Genomic DNA, 19,924 nt, shown 5'->3' with positions numbered 1-19,924 from the left:
CCTAACAGTATTTGCCCAAGTACAATGATAGCATTGTTTCCATGGAGACCGCTATGTTGTTGAGCGGTGCCGAGCGCTCCATTCCGTTGAAGTGCTTATTTGAGCGCTTTGAATCCGCTGTGCCTGAGTTTGCATTTCTACTCAACATATTGTTGCATTTATGGGGGCGGGGGGGGGGGGTAGGTGAAAGAATACCATAGGAGAGGTAGGATTGTATTATTAGTAGCATGGATCATGTGACGCGTAGAAGGAATCTCGATGTAATAAGTAAGGAGACTGTAGGTTAAGGTTGTTCAAATGTTCACCACACGAGGTGTGGAGCATTGCTCCCTGAACTGGTAGTGTTTAAGGATGATTTTCCCCAGTACGTGCTTACCCTTTGTAATCTTTCCCTTACGTTTTCACCCTCCTTTAAGCAACAACCGCCAACTACTAGCAATCAGGTTCCTGGACTAACTACCACCCCCAATGGACCTCATAGGCAAAAGGCCCCGCCCATGAGCGAGGCAGGGAATCGGGGGGCGGAGAGAAAAGCCGGCAGGCCACGCCCCGAGGTACGCAATTGGCCGGTAGGGGGTGGGTGGGTGAAATGGGAGGGACGTTCAGTGATTGGCTTTTTGTGGTGAATCGGTGAAGGCTGCGCCATCTTTGTGTTTGTCGATCGTGTGCTTGGTGGACTAGAGTTTTGGTGCGTGCTTTTGAAGAGCGAGGAGCTCTTGGCTGCATGGGCAGCATTGTGAGAGAGGTCTTGGCTGTAGTGCTTTTCAGAGGAGGAGGAGGCCACGAGCGAGGCGAAGGAGGCCGTCTTCACCACTGGCTTTCAACATGCGGGCTTTTCAACGGCCATCTTGTGCGCTCAGGCACGGGAAGTGCTGAACTTGACCATCGCCACCACTCACTGAAAAGACCCCTTTGGAGACATAGGTGCCGGCACAAAAAGGAAACATTTTATTTTATTTTATCTTTCCCCCGTGTCCGTATTTGTGTCAGTGCGTGAGGTACCTCAAAGTAGGAATTGGTTTTTACCACAAACTTTATTTCTATCTGCGGTTATTTTCATTAAATCGTTATTGGTTATTCGTCTATTGTTGTGTTTGCATGTTTTATGGGTTCGGGAATAAACCCGTGTTTTTCGTTCAGTTAAACACCTTGCATCCTTTCATGAAGCAAAAATGAAGTTTGGGAGGGTAACAAAAAAAAACATCCCGCGCGTGTAAAATAACCGTCAATTTGGGAGGCACCTCGGAGTTAAAGCTGGTTCGGCTGTTCGTCTCGGCTGATCTTAATCGCCGGCGACACTACTATATATTATCCAACTTGTGTCTAGGAACAAATATAACTTCATTTTTGCTTTGAACGAGCTATGATTTGAAATATAATTTGTTAAAGGAATGCTTTTGGAAGAAAACGCACAAGATTTTTGCCTTTCTAACAGGCATCTATTGAGTTAACTAGCAACAGTACCCGACCTACGGGCGGGGCTTCAATTGGGAAGCCCAAATGAAAAGGTAAAATATCAGAAATTGAAGGCTTTTTTATTTTAAACGATTCATAATATGACCCTACTGCAAAGCCGCAATGAGCCGGCGAAGCCAAAGCCTCTATTGAACTTTTTCGAAATTGTTTATGCATACTCCGCATCCGCAAGATGGCGGCCTCCATGGAGCGATTTGATGCGTCAAAGCTTCGAAATTCTCAAAGGATCCAGTAAAATATGGCTTTTCAACATAATACTTGTTCATTCACAACACCGGCTTCGCCGGCTATAAACATCCGTTGAATCATATCACACGCAAATCATCAAAATCTAAACAGTACATGGCTAAACAGTACATGGACGATCATGTACCACGTACGTCTCGCGTCTCGCTCACTCTCATATTGTCCCGATAATGATCCTTCCGCAGGTTCACCGACGGAAACCTAGTTACGACTTTTACTTCCTCTAAAGTCTAGACAGTCAAGTTCACTCATCTTTTCGGTGCACCGGCACGAGCCGAGAACGGCCCGTGCAGGGGCTGATCCGCGGATCTCAACAAACCGTCCGATCGGTAGTAACGACGGGCGGTGTGTACAAAGGGCAGGGATTTAATCAACGCGAGCTGATGACTCGCGCTTACTGGGAATTCCTCGTTCGTGGGACACTGTCTCAAGCCCCAGTCCCCATCATGGATGGGGCTCAGCGGTTTACCCAAGCCTGACGGTGAAGGGCAAGGTACACGCTGGCCCGTCCAGTGTAGCGCGCGTGCGGCCCCGGACATTGAAGGGCATTAAACGTTCATTAAACATTAAACGTTCATTAAAGGATTACGAAACGAAAAACATTACGAAATTACGTTCACACCGTCACGTCAAACACTACCGTGAACACATACATCGTCACAATGAGAACATCGTCACAATGAACATTATGCGAACGCAAATGTTATGCGGGAGTCCAAACCTGAGAATGCTGGAGACCAAAGCTGAAATTGGGAAAACTAAATAGCCTATTTTACTCCCAGGGCGTCCCAGGATTACCCACCCAAAATATCTTTGCGATCGGTTCAGCAGTTTTTACGGTAGCTTCGAACAGACAGCCGGACATTTGGTGAATTATAGTAATGAATGAATGAATAATCGTTTTAAGGCCATTTCTCCCCGCTGAATGGTGAATTATAGTAAGATTACTCTATTTTAAAGCAGCATTTAAGTAAAGTACTGTAATTATCAATAGCACGTGAGTCCGTTCATTATGTAATTATATTGTAGGTAAGACACAAAATGCAAATACTTTTGGGTGTTGATGCTTTTATTCGTAAACATGTATTAAAAGTCCATTTTTTCCCCCAGCAATCCTCAAAGCATGAAAGCTGAAAAATGACGCAACAGCAGATGAAAGGGGTTTGTAGGTGGAAAGGTGGAGGAGGGAAGTGCAGCTGAGGTAGTGTGAAAGGAAAGCTATTTTGGAGGGCCAAGCATGTGCCAATATTTGACCATGTCCTTGGGGTTATTAAGCATTTCGTTCCAGTGAACCAGTTGCTGACCACGAGCATACATGAAAGGTCCCAACAGCACACGCCCCAGGGGCCTTTCTCCTGTGGAACATGACCATAAATAAAAAGATCATTTTTTTTCTCGTACCCAAGCATCATAGAAGAAAATACAGCTCAACGACATGAACAACAAGAAGAATGAATGATATCAACACGATGATGATTGAGGTAAGCTGACCAGCGTGGAAAGCAAGGAAAAGCTGATGCTTCAGGCGTTAACCCTTCGGCGGAGAAAAAGGGTGTTAACCCTTTTTTGTTCCAAGGAAGAGTTAACACCCGAAATGTCTCCTTGCTTCCCATGGTGGTTAGCACACATAAATGAAGGTCCTGTGAATTTCATCCACGATGGTTCTGTCTGTCCAATAAATGATGCTGATTGACACAAGGGTTCACCAGCAAGATATTGTAACGGTTTTGAGAAGTGTAACGAATTTGAGAAGTGTAATGGTTTTTGGGAAGTGTAACAATTTTGGAGGAAGTGTAACGAATGTGAAAAGTATGGTTTTGTTATGTGTAACACCCTCGTAATGTAAATAATGGTCGCAGCCGTCCTCCTAGTTAATTCCATGAAACTTACACACAGGCCACGATATATCTTTTTAAATAGTTTATTTCCTTATTCTATGTAGGTTAAATATGTGTTTCCCACTAGATTGACTCTGCATTGTATCAAACGAAATAAGCGTAGGCCCTTCCAATTTCCCCAATCATCTCCGCTCTCCAAAGTTCCTTTCAAAAGCGGTGCGAGTGGTGTTCAATCCCGCAAGCCGCCATTGCCCATGTGCTCATCTCGGAGAAGAGGGGGGTAAGAGCCGCCAACTCACAGGCGTGGCACGTCGTCATGATCAAAGGAGGAAATCGGACAGCCCTAACAGCCAATCAGCACCGCGGTGAGCGACCCGGTAGGTGTGCCCTCGCAGCCGGCGGCTTGATTCCGCCCCGAGTAATAAAAGGACTGGAAGGGACTGCTTCAGGAGATGAGCGAAGAGGCGACATACGAGAGGAGCTGTGAGCTGAGCTGTGAGCGGTGAGATGCGAGACGCTCCAAGCCAAAGAGGAGAGGTACTCGGAGAGGAAACCAGCTTTGGAGAGACGCGCTGAAAGGAGGGAGACGGCTCCACCAGAAGGAGAGGAGCAGGTGTGACCGAGCCAGCGCGTGACGTCTACAGCATCGGCAGCGGATACGCGACGGAGGGTTTTCCCGCCAAAAACGCGAGGAATTGAGAGCTGCTGCCTCCGACCCTGCCTCCCTCTCCAGCAATCCACCTCAAGCCATACCTGCCTGCAATATCCCCCGTGTAAGTGTGAACGTCGTCTGTCCTAATCGTTGTCTTGGGGTTAAGTAAATTGAATAGCATAAGCTAACGATGCACTGTGTGACTGCTTTTTCCATCCATTGCTTGTAAATAATTTTGGTCGCTCTTTCTTTTTGCTTGTGTGTGTATAATAAATCTGTTCTTCCGCCGTACTCTGTCTTTTTCTCTTTTTCCTTCTCTTTCGGTCGCTTTAGAGGTTTCCCGATTGAATATCTGTGGTGCGATCTGGTCAACGTCGGGTGGAATCGGGCCAATTGGGGATCCTGTAACGGTCGCGGTTGGACCATCCGCTCGGCCCATCATAACATCTAAACCGCGATCTGTAACAATTGGTTGTCAGGAGTTGGGATTCGGACCTGGGACTAAATTTGTTAGGCCCAAATTTTGGAACACCAATTGTGTTATCAGTAACAATATTTTGATCATTCAAAATGAATATGGTCAGCAGATTATTAAACACAATGTATTACGTTCAAACCGTTATTTGTTTTTTTAAATTTTCAAACGGAATCAAATGGAAATGGCAAATTAAGTGGGGGTGTGAGTGGGGGCAGTGGGGAAGGGAAAGCAAAGCAGAAAGTAGAAGGGAGAAAAAAATGTTGGAGGGTAGAGGAAAGATAAGGTGCAATGAAGATGTATAAACAACATAATGGTAAGCTGGTGTGGTTGTAGGGGTGGGGTGAAAGTTTACACTATCTCTACATCCATCTATACTGTAAGAGAGATGTTTGTCTGTGTGCGTCGCCATTTTGCTCAGAGATGGCCAAACGGTTATGCCAAATTTTCAGAGGTTCATCAGTGGGTGCCGGATGGGGAGTGTTTTCGGCAAAAATAGAATTTGAAATTTTGAAGAAAAAAAAAGTTGCATTTTTTAAAATCACTCTATAGTGGCTAAGATTTTGTAGCTAAGTGAAAGGTAATATTAAATGATCCACAAAAATTTGATTTCTTCAAAATGTCAACAGGATTAGAATAGCACCGGGCAAATCCGGGTACCACTGCTGGTAATTCTTTAAATGGTTCCTGACTTTTGTAACGTCACACTTCTGAAATGCTGTGTGATGATACTCCTTTACTTTCTCATTGCTGGAGGTTACAAAGGTCATGTGTATTTTGTATTGTGAAGAATAGATTCCTGCTCTGATAATCACCATTTGCCTTTGCCTTGCAATGGTAATTATTATGATTAGTGATTATACGCCTGCAAGCTTTCTCATTGAAAAGGGTGCACAGTCGGTTATTAATCAATGTTGACAGACAGCTGTGGTAAGACTACACTGCAGAAGTCCCTGCTAGAAACAGGTGATTTAATGGAGTGCTGGGATCCCACACTAATGGCACTGCGCTGAACCTCAAACATATCGACGCGACCAAGCACTTCCCAACAGTAGTAGAGCTTTAAAAATAACTAGTTTTGGGGGGTTACTTTCAAAATAGGACACACTCGAACACACACCCAAATCAATCACCTGACCTGCCCACCAAGTTTCACCCGAATCCATCCACAATGTTTTGAGATATCCTGCTCACAGACAGACAAACAAATAGACAGACAGGGGTGAAAACATAACCTCCGTCCACCTTTGGTGGCGGAGTTAAAAACGATATTTCTAGATAAATGTTTGGATTGATGATGACCATCATCTGCATAGATCTGGTCTATAAAAAATGGTCCAAGTTAAAACAAAGGTCTTCTCCAACGGCCTGATCTCAGACCATCAATTCGGATTCAGACCCGGTCACAACACCCTGGACATGCTGCTTCTGCTCTCCCAACAATAGATTGAGGCCTTTATGCACATAAATGATTCGATACAATCTGGCATGCAGCCTGGCTCTCCAACCTCTCTGCTTGTAGCATCCATGGCCAACTCCACAAATGGCTTACTGACTTCCTCCACACGGAGCTAACGTGTGGCTCTCAACAGCATCCTTTCCTCTTTTCTCCTTCATGGCTGGAGTGTCCCAGGGCAATGATCTAGGCCCCACCCTATTCCTAATTTTCATCAAATATCTCTCTGACTCTGGAAAGTCCTCCTTATCTCACATAAGAGATCCCAGCTTCCCAGCATTTTGGGCACCCAGCTTCAGGACTTCAGAATCATTGGAATCTCCTGCGATGAAGCTAACTCTGAGGGATTTTCACTCACTCACCGCAGGCAGGTTTGTGGTCTTTCTGTCTTCTACCGACTCCTCTCCGGCCTTGCTCCCCCAGCTCTGTCTGTGCTCTGTCCCCCAAATATTCCTACAGGTCACACAAGATCTGCCAGCAACCCTCTTATGGTTAAACTGCCAAAATCAAGACTCTCTGTTCACCTTCACTCCTTCATTCCTCTTTTCTCCCTCCTCTGGAACAAACTTCCTCACTCTCTTCAATCCCACTCCTCCCTCCAGGTCTTTAAAATATCTGTTCACCACCATCTCTTATCTCCCCCCCCCCCCCCCTCCATTCAAAACCTTAATCTTTTCTACCCCCGTTAATTCACCCCAGATCCACTTGTTTGAAATACCGACTTCTTTCGTTCTTGAAAGTCCGAGCAGTGTGCATGTGTTTGTTTATCTCTTCCACCCCCCCCCCCCCCTTCCCATGCCTCCTCCCCCGAAGCCCACTCTCTCCCACAGATCTCCCGATGTCTTTGCTCTACATCTTGTCTCCCGATCCTTTTATCATATGTTTCATGTGTCAGTTTGTCTTTGTGTGATCAATGTTAGCTCTTACACGAGCTTCAAACTTGTATACAAAAAATAATAATAATAATAATAATAATAAAATCTCTTTGCTGATGACTGCGCTCTCTACGATGACATCTCTCATCCTTCAGACAAGCAGGCTGCAGCCTCTTCCCTCTGCAGAGCTTGATAGAATCATGAGCTGGTCAAACACTTGGAATATATTTTTCAATACAGACAATTTTTCAAATGTTTTTCAATACAGACAAATCTCACATTCTCACTCTGTTAAATCTCATTGTGCCCTCCAGTGCTTCACGACAGTTGTTCACCACCATATTAGGTCATTCCCCAACCGCAACAATTACTTTTCAATCTCCCCTTCGACTCTCCCCCCAAGCCCACCTCTTTCTGCGATCGAGAGTCTGTGGCTGTATCCATCTTGTTTACCCCATGTGTCCTTCCCTTCCTCTCATTCTTCCCCATGTCTCTTATTCCTCCAAGTCTACCTCCAGCCTCCTCCAAGCCTGGTGTAATGGTTAAAGTGTCCGCTCCGAGTCTGGGATGTGTAGGGTGGTTTGAAGCACAGCCGAGTCATACCAAAGAAATGGTACGTGCTGCTTTCTTGCTTGATATATGTATATATATATATATATATATATATATATATATACATTTGCCTAAAACACTCCCAGGCACTCACTGATGAACCTCTGAAAGTTTGACGAAGATCCGTTCAGCCATCTCTGAGAAAAATGGCGACACACAGACAGACACACAGACAGACCAACAGCTCTCTTATATAGTAGATAAGCTATACCTCGGCTACAGTTGGATGTTTGCAGTTAGTTATTTTATGTGTTCCCAGGTACTCCTGAAACTCAAATCATTTTTCAGGACCACCCGACCAATTTGCACAATCGGAATCATTACTATATCTAGCTTTTACCATCTAAAAATAATTTAAGCCTGACATTTCGTGCTTCATTTTGCTTTGATCTGTGATTGTAATAAGCAATTTAATCTCAAAATTCTTCATGATATTTAACTTTAGCTGCAGCTTTATGACAATAACGTCAGAGCAAACAAGAGCGAGAATTGCTTTGCAATACATGCCCCTACCGATGCGATATTTTATAAATCCAAAAAGAGCATAACTCTGTGAAAAATGGACGAAACGCCCTGAAACTCGAACTTGTTCCGTAACTTATAATAAAGCCACGTACCAAGTTTCAGTTGAACATGTTGAAAGGTATGGGAAAAAGTCTGAAAAACCACAGGCGGAGAGCAAACATATAGTCCGCTCCGGTGAAATCAGTAGGGGACTAAAAGCCAAAAGGTTGAGAAGGGAGGTTACCTGAGTGGTCGCTTATACAGTCACGTGAAAAAGTAAGTACACCCCATGTAAAGTTTTGACTTTTTCAACATATTTCAACATACAGCTATTTGATCTTCATTTCAACAATATTGATGGATAAAGGTGATATAATATAACACATATCATGAAACATTTACATTTTGTCGTCCATTGTATAATTTAAATAAACATAAATGCAAATTTCGCATGTGGAAAAAGTAAGTAATTACTTACTTTTTACAAAGTAAGTTATTTTACAAAGTAAGATTTTTACAAAGTAAGATTTACACCTACATTTATCACTACTTCAAATACCTAAAATTAGAAGCAGGTGCACCAGCTCAGGTGCAAATGATTAGAACATAGTTAGAGAGGATCTTGGAGGAACCTGTCTTTAAACCGCAGACATTTGGTTTGGTTTGCTCTTTATTGTTGAAGTGTGCGGCGTCACCATGCCTAGATCAAAAGAGCTCTCTGAGGCCTTCAGAAAGAAGGTTATAGATGCCTATGAGTCTGGGAAGGGATTCAAAAAGATCTCCAAACAATTTGAAATCAATCATTCGACTGTCCGGAAGATCATCTACAAGTGGAGAAGATTCCAAACAACTGCCAACTTGTTCAGGCCAGGTCGCCCCAGCAAGTTCAGCCCAAGAGCAGACCGCAAGATGCTGAAAGAAGTCTCTAATAACCCCAGAATGTCATCACGGGACCTACAGGTAGCTCTTGCCACTGTTGATGTCAAAGTGCACGAGTCTACCATTAGAAAGAGGCTGCACAAATTTGATCTACATGGGAGGTGTGCCAGGAGGAAACCTTTGCTGTCCAGAAAGAACATCAGGGCAGACTAAAGTTTGCCAATGAACACCTAGGCAAAGACCAGCACTTCTGGAACAATGTGCACTGGACAGATGAGTCAAAGGTAGAGCTATTTAGCCACAGTACCAGAAGACATGTTTGGTGAAAACCAAAGACAGCATTTGACCACAAGAACCTGATACCAACTGTAAAGCATGGTGGTGGAAATATTATGGTTTGGGGCAGCTTTGCTGCGTCAGGGCCTGGGCAGCTCACCATCATAGAATCCACTATGAATTCTTCATTGTACCAGAGGGTGCTTGAGGATAATGTGAGGCCATCTGTCGGAAAGTTGAAGCTCAACCGAAGGTGGACCTTGCAACATGACAATGACCCTAAACATACCAGTAAATCCACCAAGGAATGGCTGAAAAGAAAGAAATGGAGGGTTCTGGAATGGCCAAGTCAAAGCCCGGATCTAAATCCCATCGAGATGTTGTGGGGGGGGGGGGGGGGGGGAGGATTGAAACGAGCTGTGCATGCAAGAAACCCCTCAAACATCGCACAGCTGAAAGAATTCTGCATGGAGGAGTGGGCAAAAATTTCTCCCAGTCGATGTCAAAGACTGGTAGACAGTTATAAGAAACGCCTACTTGAGGTTGTTTCTGCCAAAGGGGGCAATACCACCTATTATAGCCAAGGGTGTACTTACTTTTTCCACATGCGAAATTTGCATTTATGTTTATTTAAATTATACAATGGACTACAAAATTTAAATGTTTCATGATATTTGTTATATTATATCACCTTTATCTATCAATATTGTTGAAATGAAGATCAAATAGCTGTATGTTGAAATATGTTGAAATATGTTGAAAAAGTCAAAACTTTACATGGGGTGTACTTACTTTTTCACGTGACTGTAAATCGCACGCTTAATTGTGCAAGCAGTCTACAATATCATGCTTTATTAAACGTCGATGGAGGAGCTTGCACATATATAACATGCAGAACAAAGACATGAAGAAATAAATGTCAGTGTATTTATTACACTGATTATACAAGGACATTATTATACAATAGATCCAGTATTTACGATATTTAACCTTGGATCCCAAAATCATGAGCAATAGTTTCAGGTAAAAATGCGTCGCTGGACATCAAAAAGGTAAATATATTTGTTGGAATTAATTTCTTCCATCCAAGAAAGTTTATCAATCCAGGAATAATGTCTATTTCCTTCCTCAATTTATTTGAGCTTGCAATGTTCTCTATTTTTGCTGAATTAATAATCCTTTAAAAGTCATGCAAAGAGTGACACAGACATTGGTAATTCTACATTTGTCCCCCCGTTTTGTCTTGCTTGTACATCACTGATTCTAACGGTGATTGTATTTCGGGTCATTGATTTCCAAGTGCCTCAAGGAGATTTTGTGCCTGTGCCACCAGATGCTTCCCCTGGTGCCCTCTGGAAACCTTGCAAAGCACATAATCTCCATTGGGGAGGCTGAGGAAGCATCTATGGCTACCAATCTGTACAGCAGATGGCCAGTCTGTTGTTCTGAACGAAAGCTATAAAAGCACAGACAGTTCCTAGATTTTCACTGGGGATGCGATAGAACTCTATGGCCTATGAGTGACTCTTCTTCCTCGCTTTAATTGGGAGCACAAATGGAATGAGTGATGACATATATTATCTTCTAAATCATGAAAAACTAAACAACAAAATATATTTCTAATTGGTTACCATTTTAGGTGTACTTGCCTTTGTCTTCTTCATCGAAGTGAACTGAAAGGCAGAGATTGACTCGGTCCAGGTCAGTTGGTGAAACCTGAAATCTGAAGGTTTTGTTAAATTCTGGGCAGTCTGTTCCGCTAACTGTTGCTGTTTTCTTGCACTTGATCAACTGGTTGTGATTATACAGCCACAATTTACAGTGGACACCTGACGTGCAGAACGAGGTAAAATTAGGAGACATAAGGATCACAGCATTATTATTATTAGCTTTTCCAACAAAACCACAAATTTATTTTTGCAAATGTATATGAATGGGTTAATTTCACCCCCATTTTCTAGGGTGTGATGGACTGTCGAAGCAGCTTTTTGGGCAATAAAATACATTGGGAAGTTTGTTGTTGTCATCACATCACTACTACCAGTCCAGCGGTTAAGCTAGAAGTCGGTCAAATTTGGAAGAAATCATGAAACTTGGTAAGTTAACATAATTTTTTATGAGGAATCATTTGAAAGCAAACCCCATTTTGGATATTTCCCCTGGGTCAAGTTATTGAATATTTTACCTGGTTCCCTTCTATTGGCAAGCATGAAATAAAAATAAAATCCCTCATTTTCTACAGATCTTTTGAAGAACTTCCACCAGGCGGGAATGGGTCAAATATGTGCCTCTTCCGCCCTTGATTTGCGTAGGAGCCGGTTGTTTAAAAACTGCCCGGTCATAACAACTGCCGACAGTGAATAGCCAAGCGGAGCTCTGTCGTCGTCTTCTTATGACGCCTTAATGTGCGCCAAATCCCAATTGACCAACGTACGGATTTATCGCCAAGTGATTTTACACAAGGAAGTCTCATACCGCAGTGGCAACCAGGGCACAGGTTTGCATTTACAAGGATTTTTTTTTTTGTATATAATGTAAGTGATGAATTTTGAGCATGTACGCTTCGTGGCATATGTCACATCCTGTTTGAAACTGATGTAGCCTCCTCCCATGCGCCTTCTCCCATACGTCACATCCGGCATGTTCGAAACGCTACCGCCATTTCGTCGTTGGGTGCATGGATTGATCATAGTCAGGAAAACGGGAGATTTAATTGTTTGCTGATGTGAGATTCGAACGGATCGACCTGCATTCTCATTTTGCTCTGTACCCTGGTCAGACAGGGGTAAGTTCCTTTGGGAATACCGAGATGCTTAATGATTACTCACGTCATTAGTGTGATTAAACTAATGTGGTTATGTCTTAACGATGCAGTTTATTCAATTGTAAACGGAACTGAAATGTACATGATTTATGTGATCTATTCTATGTGAGTACAAGTTATCCAGTTTGATTGTGTGGGTTAGTCACACGTGTTGATTTGATACTATTAACTAATTAAACAATCCTCATGTTCTGATACTGAATTTGTTGGTTGATGTTAGTAAAGAAAGGGGTTTTGGTTGTCCAGGTGTGCCTTGGTGCATATCTTGCGATAGTATGTAGACATTGTCTGCCATGATGTATCTCATGGTTGCACATTCGTCTAGCCTGCCAGACTTGTATTTGGATGTACCTGTGGTTGCATACTCGATGTATTTATTGTAAAAATTTAACCATTATTTCATCCATTGATTGAGGTATTTAATCTGCTACCTGCAATGTATCTTGCTGAATAGTGCTTTTGTATATTTTAGGGTTCTTTCATTACCTGCATATTCGAATACAGCAAGTATAAACCACCATCCTGTGTCTTGCTTAATTCTTCCCACGTCACATTATGGTGTCAGGAGTGGATATGCAACAACACCCCCTGTCTGTGTGGCAACCAGTACGAGCCACGTCCCCGGAGAAGGACTGATGATCAAACGGACCATCGAGGTGCGACGATCATTTTTTGAGTAAACTCATTCCTCCTGATAAATTGGAGATTCTGGACCTTTAGCTTGTTGTTGGTTGCATGATTGGACCCTGTTAAGTATACGGTGAACGCTGTACTCCTGAAATTGGATAAATTCCTTCTAAGCTTGTGTGAGAAATCTACATTATCTGCCTGTGTTGAATTGAATTTGGAATTGTTCTGTACTATTAGTGATTTGATTTTCCCACCACTGTATATTTGATACATGTCATTGTTGTGACATAATGGCGACCCCAGAGGAATTGGAAGCTGCTATTGCTAAGTTAACAGAAGAGTTAAGTAGAGAAAGATGGAAGTCAGCAGAAGCAGAAAAAGATGCGTCGGATGCAATAGCAGCGAATCACAACCTCGTCCGAGAGCTTCGGGACAAAGACAAGCAAAGACTACAAATGCCAGCCTCAAGTGCAGGTTCAACTTCAACTGAAGAATGCTTAGTATTTGTGTCGTCTTCACGTAAATTGGAGCGTTTCCGTGACAAACCTGAAAAGTCGAGTGACCTTACAATACAGGAATGGGTGTCCGATGTTCGTTGTCAGTTGGCTACTCGGAATTTAAACAACAAACAGCAAGTCGCTTTTATACTGGACCACTTATCTGGAAAAGCTCGACAGGAAATTATTGGAAGGGGAGAGGATTTAGTTGAAGATCCTGAGGAAATATTGGGAGTTCTTTTGAAAGTCTTTGGCGATGGTAACACCCTATCATAACTCCAAGAACAGTTTTTCGCATACCGCCAAGGGGATAATGAAGACCTTCTGACGTCTTCACTTAAGCTGGTTGAAATCTATGATAGAATAGTCTGTATGAATGCGTCTTTTAAAGCGAGCAGAGAAAGCACACTGAAGGGACGATTAGCTGGTGCTCCAAGAGACGAAAACCTACAAAGAGAAATTTGCCGTCTTAACATGGAATCCCCTAATTTGAGCTACTTTGATACTCGAGATAGAGCCCAACAGTGGTTAGGTGTTAGTCAGAAACCGCAAGTCAAGACAACCACACTGAAAGAAGCCATGGTCCAAGAAACAGCGAGTTCTGAAAGCGAACTGCTGAAGGAAATGAAGAGACAAGGTGAACAGCTTTCAGCCCAACAGCAGAAAATTGAGAAGCTACTGCAGAACTCACAAAGATCAGGTGGAGCTGGCCGGTAATATGGGCGATTCCGGCAGAACGATGGCCCCCGACATTGCTGGGATTGTGGGTCGGCTGAACAGTATATATATACTAGCAGAAGTACCCGGCATTGCCAGGTGGGGGAGGGGAGGGGGAGGGGGAAGGGGAGGGGAACGGGGAGGAGGGGAGGAGAGGGGGGGGAGGGGAGAAGAGGGGGGAAGAGGGGGGAGGGGAGAAGAGGGGGGAGGGGAGGAGAGGGGGGAAGGGGAGGGGGAAGGGTGGAGGGGGAAGGGAGGGGGAGGGGGAAGGGAGGGGGAGGGGGAAGGGAGGAGGAGGGGGAAGGGAGGGGGAGGGGGAAGGGGTGGGGAGGGGGAAGGGGAAGGGGTGGGGGGGGAAAGGGAGGGGTAGGGGGGAAAGGGAGGGGGAGGAGGGGAGGGGAGGAGGGAAGGGGAGGGGAGGAGGGGAGGGGAGGAGGGAAGGGGAGGGGAGGAGGGAAGGGAAGGGGAGGGGAGGGATATAGATGGTTACTGGCAATTGATCACATCCACAAATGATGTAATCCACACAATTTATGTACTTTACATAACGTTAATAGGAATACATGGCCGTGTAGATGGGAAATACAGTTTGTTTGAAATACAGTTTGTCTCATCTTCTGTCTCTCGCTGTCTGGCCCTCACCAGACGTTGTTGATTGGCGTTTAGACATGCCGTTCTCTCATCTTCTGTCTCTTGCTGTCTGAATCTAGAGACACGTTCTTGATTGGCTTGTCGATGGTGAAACGTATCTTCATCGGTTTCATGGAGTCTCCGATCAGCGATTTTCCTTGCTCGGGAGGTTGAACGCGACAAATTTCTTTTCTTCGGTGCCATTGCCTTTATCACAGTCAGTCTTCGTCAAGATTGCAACTCTGCGTCGTGTCGTGGGTGTGGCCAACGTGGCCTCATGCTCCCAGGTGATTGGCTAACTCGAGCTCGAGCGAGCCATAATGCGCTACGTTATGGCAAAAAATATGGATCTAAAGATGAAAGAAAAAAAAAACCTATGTGGTGTGAATGGCAATGGTCATTCGATATATTTTCACTTTTACGTTTTGGCTAACTCGCTCGCGAACCTGACGAAGATCCTGAGCGAGGATCGCTACGCTATGCTACGTTATGCTAACGCTACGTTAGCTATGCTACGTTACGCTACGTCTGCTACATTATGGCTAAAAATATGGATCTAAAGATGAAAGAAAAAAAAACCTATGTGGTGTGAATGGCAATGCTTCTCGCTGAAATGTGAAAAAACGCAATCGCTTTTCGCTCTGAATTACGTGCGAACGCGTAACTGTGAGATTATGGCGGCAAGGTTGGAACATCACGTGATCACTCTGAGCGAATCAGCGCGCTGCTCTGCCACCGGCTCAGATTCCGTGTATAATATTCCTCGCTGAAATGCGCTGAGGTAAAAATATGGTAAAGAAATATTATGAAATAAATTTTTTGAGGTAGGCCATGTTCTTCCCAGGCTCAATGGCCATGTCTATGCCAAACATCAAGCACGTGAGCCTCCGTTTAGGAGTCTATCGGTAACATTACACACACACACACACACACACACACACAAACTGTGTTATATATATATATATATATATATATATATATATATATTGATACGGTTTTGAGATTTGTACATATGACATCATTAAAGGTTAAAGGTTTGCCCCCCATAGTTAGTCCACAAGCAACAACGTAGGCCCACTTAGAATATTTGTTATGTCATAGTATGTGTGAGAGTAGGCCATTTTCCCGAGTAACAACTGCATTGTGTAAAGCCATGAGTTTAGGTCCCTTCATTTTTGCGCCACCCTCCCAATTCCATCTATGGGCATAATCGATCCCGCGCCCCATTTGGCTGATCCCTCAATTCTGTTACGCTTTGGGCTACCCGCAGCAGTTTATTACGCTTTGGCTGCCATCAGCATTCGCTGCCCTTTGTTCGCTTGAACTAGTCAAGTAACACGAGGTAGGCCTAAGAAGATGGAGGACCGCAGGGCCGGGGTGTGGCGGCGTCGTGGGGCACGTCAGAGGCGATGACGGTAAGGGCCACCAGCCAACCAGGGCTCTGAGGGCATGGCGTGATAGGGCGTGGTAAGGGCGCGTCTGGAAAGTTCCAGAGAGTTCGCTGGGCAGGGCTATATAAGCCTTCGCACAAAGCCCTTGAACAGGACTGAGAGGACTGACCCGGAGGTCTGGAAGGAGTTGCGCTGTATCAAAAGGACTCGCGAGAGAACTTATGCATGAGGACTTGAAGGAATTGAAGAGCGCATTGTTAGTGCCTATTGAACTATTACGTATGCAGCCGCATGAGTGAACGCGGCAATAGCCGCCAGTGTAACCGCCAGAGCCCAGCCCCTACCGTTCGCCCCGTGTTATCCCGTGCGCGCTAACGACACGTGGAGAGCTCCTGCCGTCTCTATTCATCTACTTCGCGGTGCGAGCTGGGGACCGGAGAGAGAGCTGCCCGGACGCCATCGCTGGATGCGCTGGTGACCAACAACCTGTTCATCTGCAATCCCCGTGTGAGTGTCTGTGTGTGAGACGGGCCCGTTTGTCTTGGGAGTAAGTTAAGACCGTTATTAAGGCTGCACTGTGTCTTCTTCTTCTCATCATTGTACATAGTGTGAATAAATTCTGTTTTTCCTTTCTTCCAATTCGACCACTTCTGTGATTTCCATCATTTGGTAAGCGTGGCACGAATAAGAACCGCTTGGATCGGGGTCTAGTCATTGATAACGGCTCGGATCACGGGTTCGCTACCGCTCGGCGTACCCACCAAAACCCGTGATTCGGGCTGGGCTTATTTCCTCATTTCTTGGCAGCGCGAGTAATTAGGTAATAGTTACCTAATTAGTCCTAAAATTAGTCCAGGTTACTAATTAGTCCAGTTACCTGATTAGTCCAGGAGCCTTCTTAGTCCTAAAACCCTATTTCGCGCTGTCCGGGAAGGACGTCATCGGTCCCGGGTCCCGTCGGTCAGTCAAAGACAAGGGGAATAATCCCCCCTTGGTAAGGGGAAAAGGCCGGCGCTGAGATCCGCAACAATTGGTGTCAGGGGTGGGATTGGGACCCGAAGTGCGCTTAACGCACTCAAATTACGAGCGACCGAAATTTAGTTTTGTAACATCTAAATTAAATTCGTGCCATGGCTAGCCAAAGCGGTCGGATGCCGGTGGGGTAAATGATGAGGTAGAGGGAGAAGAATTAATAACCCAGGACCCCCGGGAATAATTGGAAGAAATGGAAGAGACAATTGAGGAGGGTACAGCAGTAGAGGTAGCAGGGGTAGAAAATGGCGGTGCCTCGCACGTTGCGGCGGAAGCCGAGCCCGCGATGCCGAGGTACATGCAACTATTTCTGGCTCAAATAAAGGAAATAAAAAACGAAACCCGGGAAACGAAAGAAATGATGGGCGCCCAAAAGAATGACATAAATAAAATAAATGGGAGAATGGACATCCAAGAAAAAAAGATGGATGCGCATTGCGCAAACTAACCAATTGAAAGTAGTGGGGGACAAAAACCACCCGGGAAATGAAAGACGGGTTAAATAGATTGGAAAAAAATGGGGGGCCAATTGAAGGAAATGGGGGGCCAAGAAGCTGATGGTGGGACAGCGGAAGTTAAGGGAGCAAGTGGGTTAGAACACGGACGTGATAGGGGGGCTGAAAGCAGCACAGAGGGAAATAAAGGAAGAATTAATAGTGACAAAGAAGGAATGTCAAATGGTACACGAAGGGTTGACAAAGAGGTTGGATGACGTGGTAGAGACGTTGGGGACAAGGGAACGAGAATTCAGGACCCATATAGAGACGACCAAGGTGGCCTTAGAAGAAGAAATTGTAGGGGTGCACCGGGAAATAGAAGAGGTGAAACAAAAGTTAGAGGAGGTAGAAGAAGGGGTGAGTGAAATTAAAAAGAGACGGAGGGAGACTAAAAATGAAATAAAGGAGGAGGTGATGGAGTATGTGCAAGGTCTGTGTTCACATCGTGATGACGTGCTCGCTAACCAAATAAAGAGTTTGCAGGTGGCGGAGGAGAAGCGAAGAGGAAGAAGCGCCGAGGTGAGTGGCGATAATATCGGAAATGTGTATGGTGTGAGGGGAGGTTCGCCGAGCTTGGGAGTTGGCATCGACCGGGGCGTTCGTGAGAGGCCGATGGTAAGGTGTGCGACTGTTCCGGAGTGCGTGGAGAGAGAATCTGCACAGGGATGTCCGACCATAGGGAGTGCGAGAGGTGTTGGTGGGCCGGGGTGTGCGAGTATGGAATGGGTAGCGGGTTGCAACGAGGCGACCCAAACATCGACACCGACCGGGGTAGTCTTTAGAGGGACTGGGGATGCACGCGAGTCCCCAGGGAGTAGTGTAATGTGGGGGCCCGAACGGTTCGGCCCCGCTTAAATTCTGCAGGGAGCGACGCATGGGGTCCGGCCTTAGGGCGGCCATAAGGTTCCACTCGCGCCGTATGACGGCAAGAGTGATTTGAGGGCGTACCTGGCGCAATTCGACCATGTGTGTAGGGGCAACGGTTGAAATCCGGACGAAGGTGGGGTACACCTTGTGGGGGCACTGCGCGGCACGGCGGCGAAGGTTCTGTCGGCCTTACCACCGGGTGCTATCACCCTGCCAGATCTCTGTGCGGCCCTAATTAACCGATTTGGCGTAGAACAGCAGAGCGAGCTTTTTAAAGCTCAGCTCGCGGTGCAAAAACGGAAGCCCCAGGAGACCATCGGAGAGCTCGTGTACGACATTCGCGCGCAGTGGAAATCACACACACAGACATGGCCGTGACCTCCCAGGAAAGCCTGGCGCTGGACCATTTTATCCAGGCCTTCCCAGACCCCGAGCTTCAGCAACAGCTCGCCATGTGGCGCCCGCGGACCTTGAGCCAGGCGGCCGACGCTGCGGCCCATTGGGAAGCGAGCGCCACAAAGTGGCGGTGCGACAGGTAGGGCCCGTGGCTGGTGGCGGCCCCCTGAGAGGGTCCGCCCCCAAAAGGGGCCCTGACCTGGAAAGCATGGTCCGAAGGCTGGTGGACCAGCGCCTAGCGGGATCTGGACCATGGCAGGCGGCTCCGGAGGTGGCACACGGTAGTCCACGGACAAATGCCCCAATTAGGACCTACAGGGGGGGGCAATTTGGAATTCCGGAGGCAAGCACCTTACCAGGTGAGGTGCTTTAATTGTAGCCGGCTGGGTCACCGTGCGTGGGAGTGTCGAGCCCCGTGCCGGGACGGACCCCGACAGCCGGGACCATCAACTCCGCCTCAAACGGGTCGGACTAGCCGACCCCAGACACCCCCCCGCCAGGGCCCGGGAAACGAATATGTGCCGAGCATGCAGGGCCGTGTTCGGTAGTAGGGGATGGAGAAGAGCCCTCATTGACGCGACAGGTCATCTATTGTGGCCAAATTGGTACAGGTAGCTTGACAATTCGGTGCAAAATTGCCGGCGTGGGGGTAGACGCCGTAGTGGACACAGGAGGTAGCGCCACGATCATCAGCCCTGTGATCCTTAATTCGAGTGCAGACGGCTGGGATAAAATCCAGTATCTGGAAAATCATAGTTTGCAGCTGGCTACTGGGGTAACGGCCCCCATCATAGGGCGTGGTTTTGTAACCCTCAAGTTGGGGTCGGTAAAGAGGGAGATAGAAGTTTGGGTGGCAGAAGTGTGCGACCCATGCCTAATCGGGTTGGATTTGTTGACTGCCAGCGGTTGTAAAATAAATTTTTGCCGGGGGACCCTGCAAGTGGGAGTAGATGAGCTGCCATTGGGAGGGGTGAGCACGGTCGAAAGGACGGAGCTGGAGGCTTCTGAGGCCGTGACCATTCCCCCAAGGGCCGAGGCAATAGTGCCGGCCCAATGGCTAGCTCGCCCAACATGGCAGGAGTCCTGCGGCCTGGTCGAACCGGTGGCAGCGCAGTCCATCCCGGGTTTAGTCGTGGGCTGCACCCTCGTAAAAA

At 46.1% G+C, this 19,924-nt stretch overlaps 1 protein-coding gene across 3 annotated transcripts in view; it reads right to left on the bottom strand.

Moving 5' to 3' along the window:
- Positions 1 to 2,773: 2,773 nt before the first annotated feature.
- LOC137417028 (synaptotagmin-15) overlaps positions 2,774 to 19,924 on the bottom strand; it is a 115,297-nt gene continuing 98,146 nt past the window's right edge. For all 3 annotated transcript variants that reach the window (XM_078783506.1, XM_068102747.2, XM_078783507.1), the window contains 2 exons: positions 10,939 to 11,118; positions 2,774 to 3,077 (listed from right to left, as the gene is read on the bottom strand). In XM_078783506.1, coding sequence (XP_078639632.1) covers positions 2,941 to 3,077; positions 10,939 to 11,118 — 317 coding nt within the window. In that variant the 3' untranslated portion in view covers positions 2,774 to 2,940. The remainder of the gene's footprint in view (positions 3,078 to 10,938; positions 11,119 to 19,924) is intronic.

This window comes from Myxine glutinosa, chromosome 8 (assembly GCF_964187855.1).
Source record: "Myxine glutinosa chromosome 8, kmMyxGlut1.1, whole genome shotgun sequence".
In the NCBI taxonomy this organism is placed as follows: domain Eukaryota; kingdom Metazoa; phylum Chordata; class Myxini; order Myxiniformes; family Myxinidae; genus Myxine; species Myxine glutinosa.
This window is presented reverse-complemented; position numbering and strand designations above follow the sequence as displayed.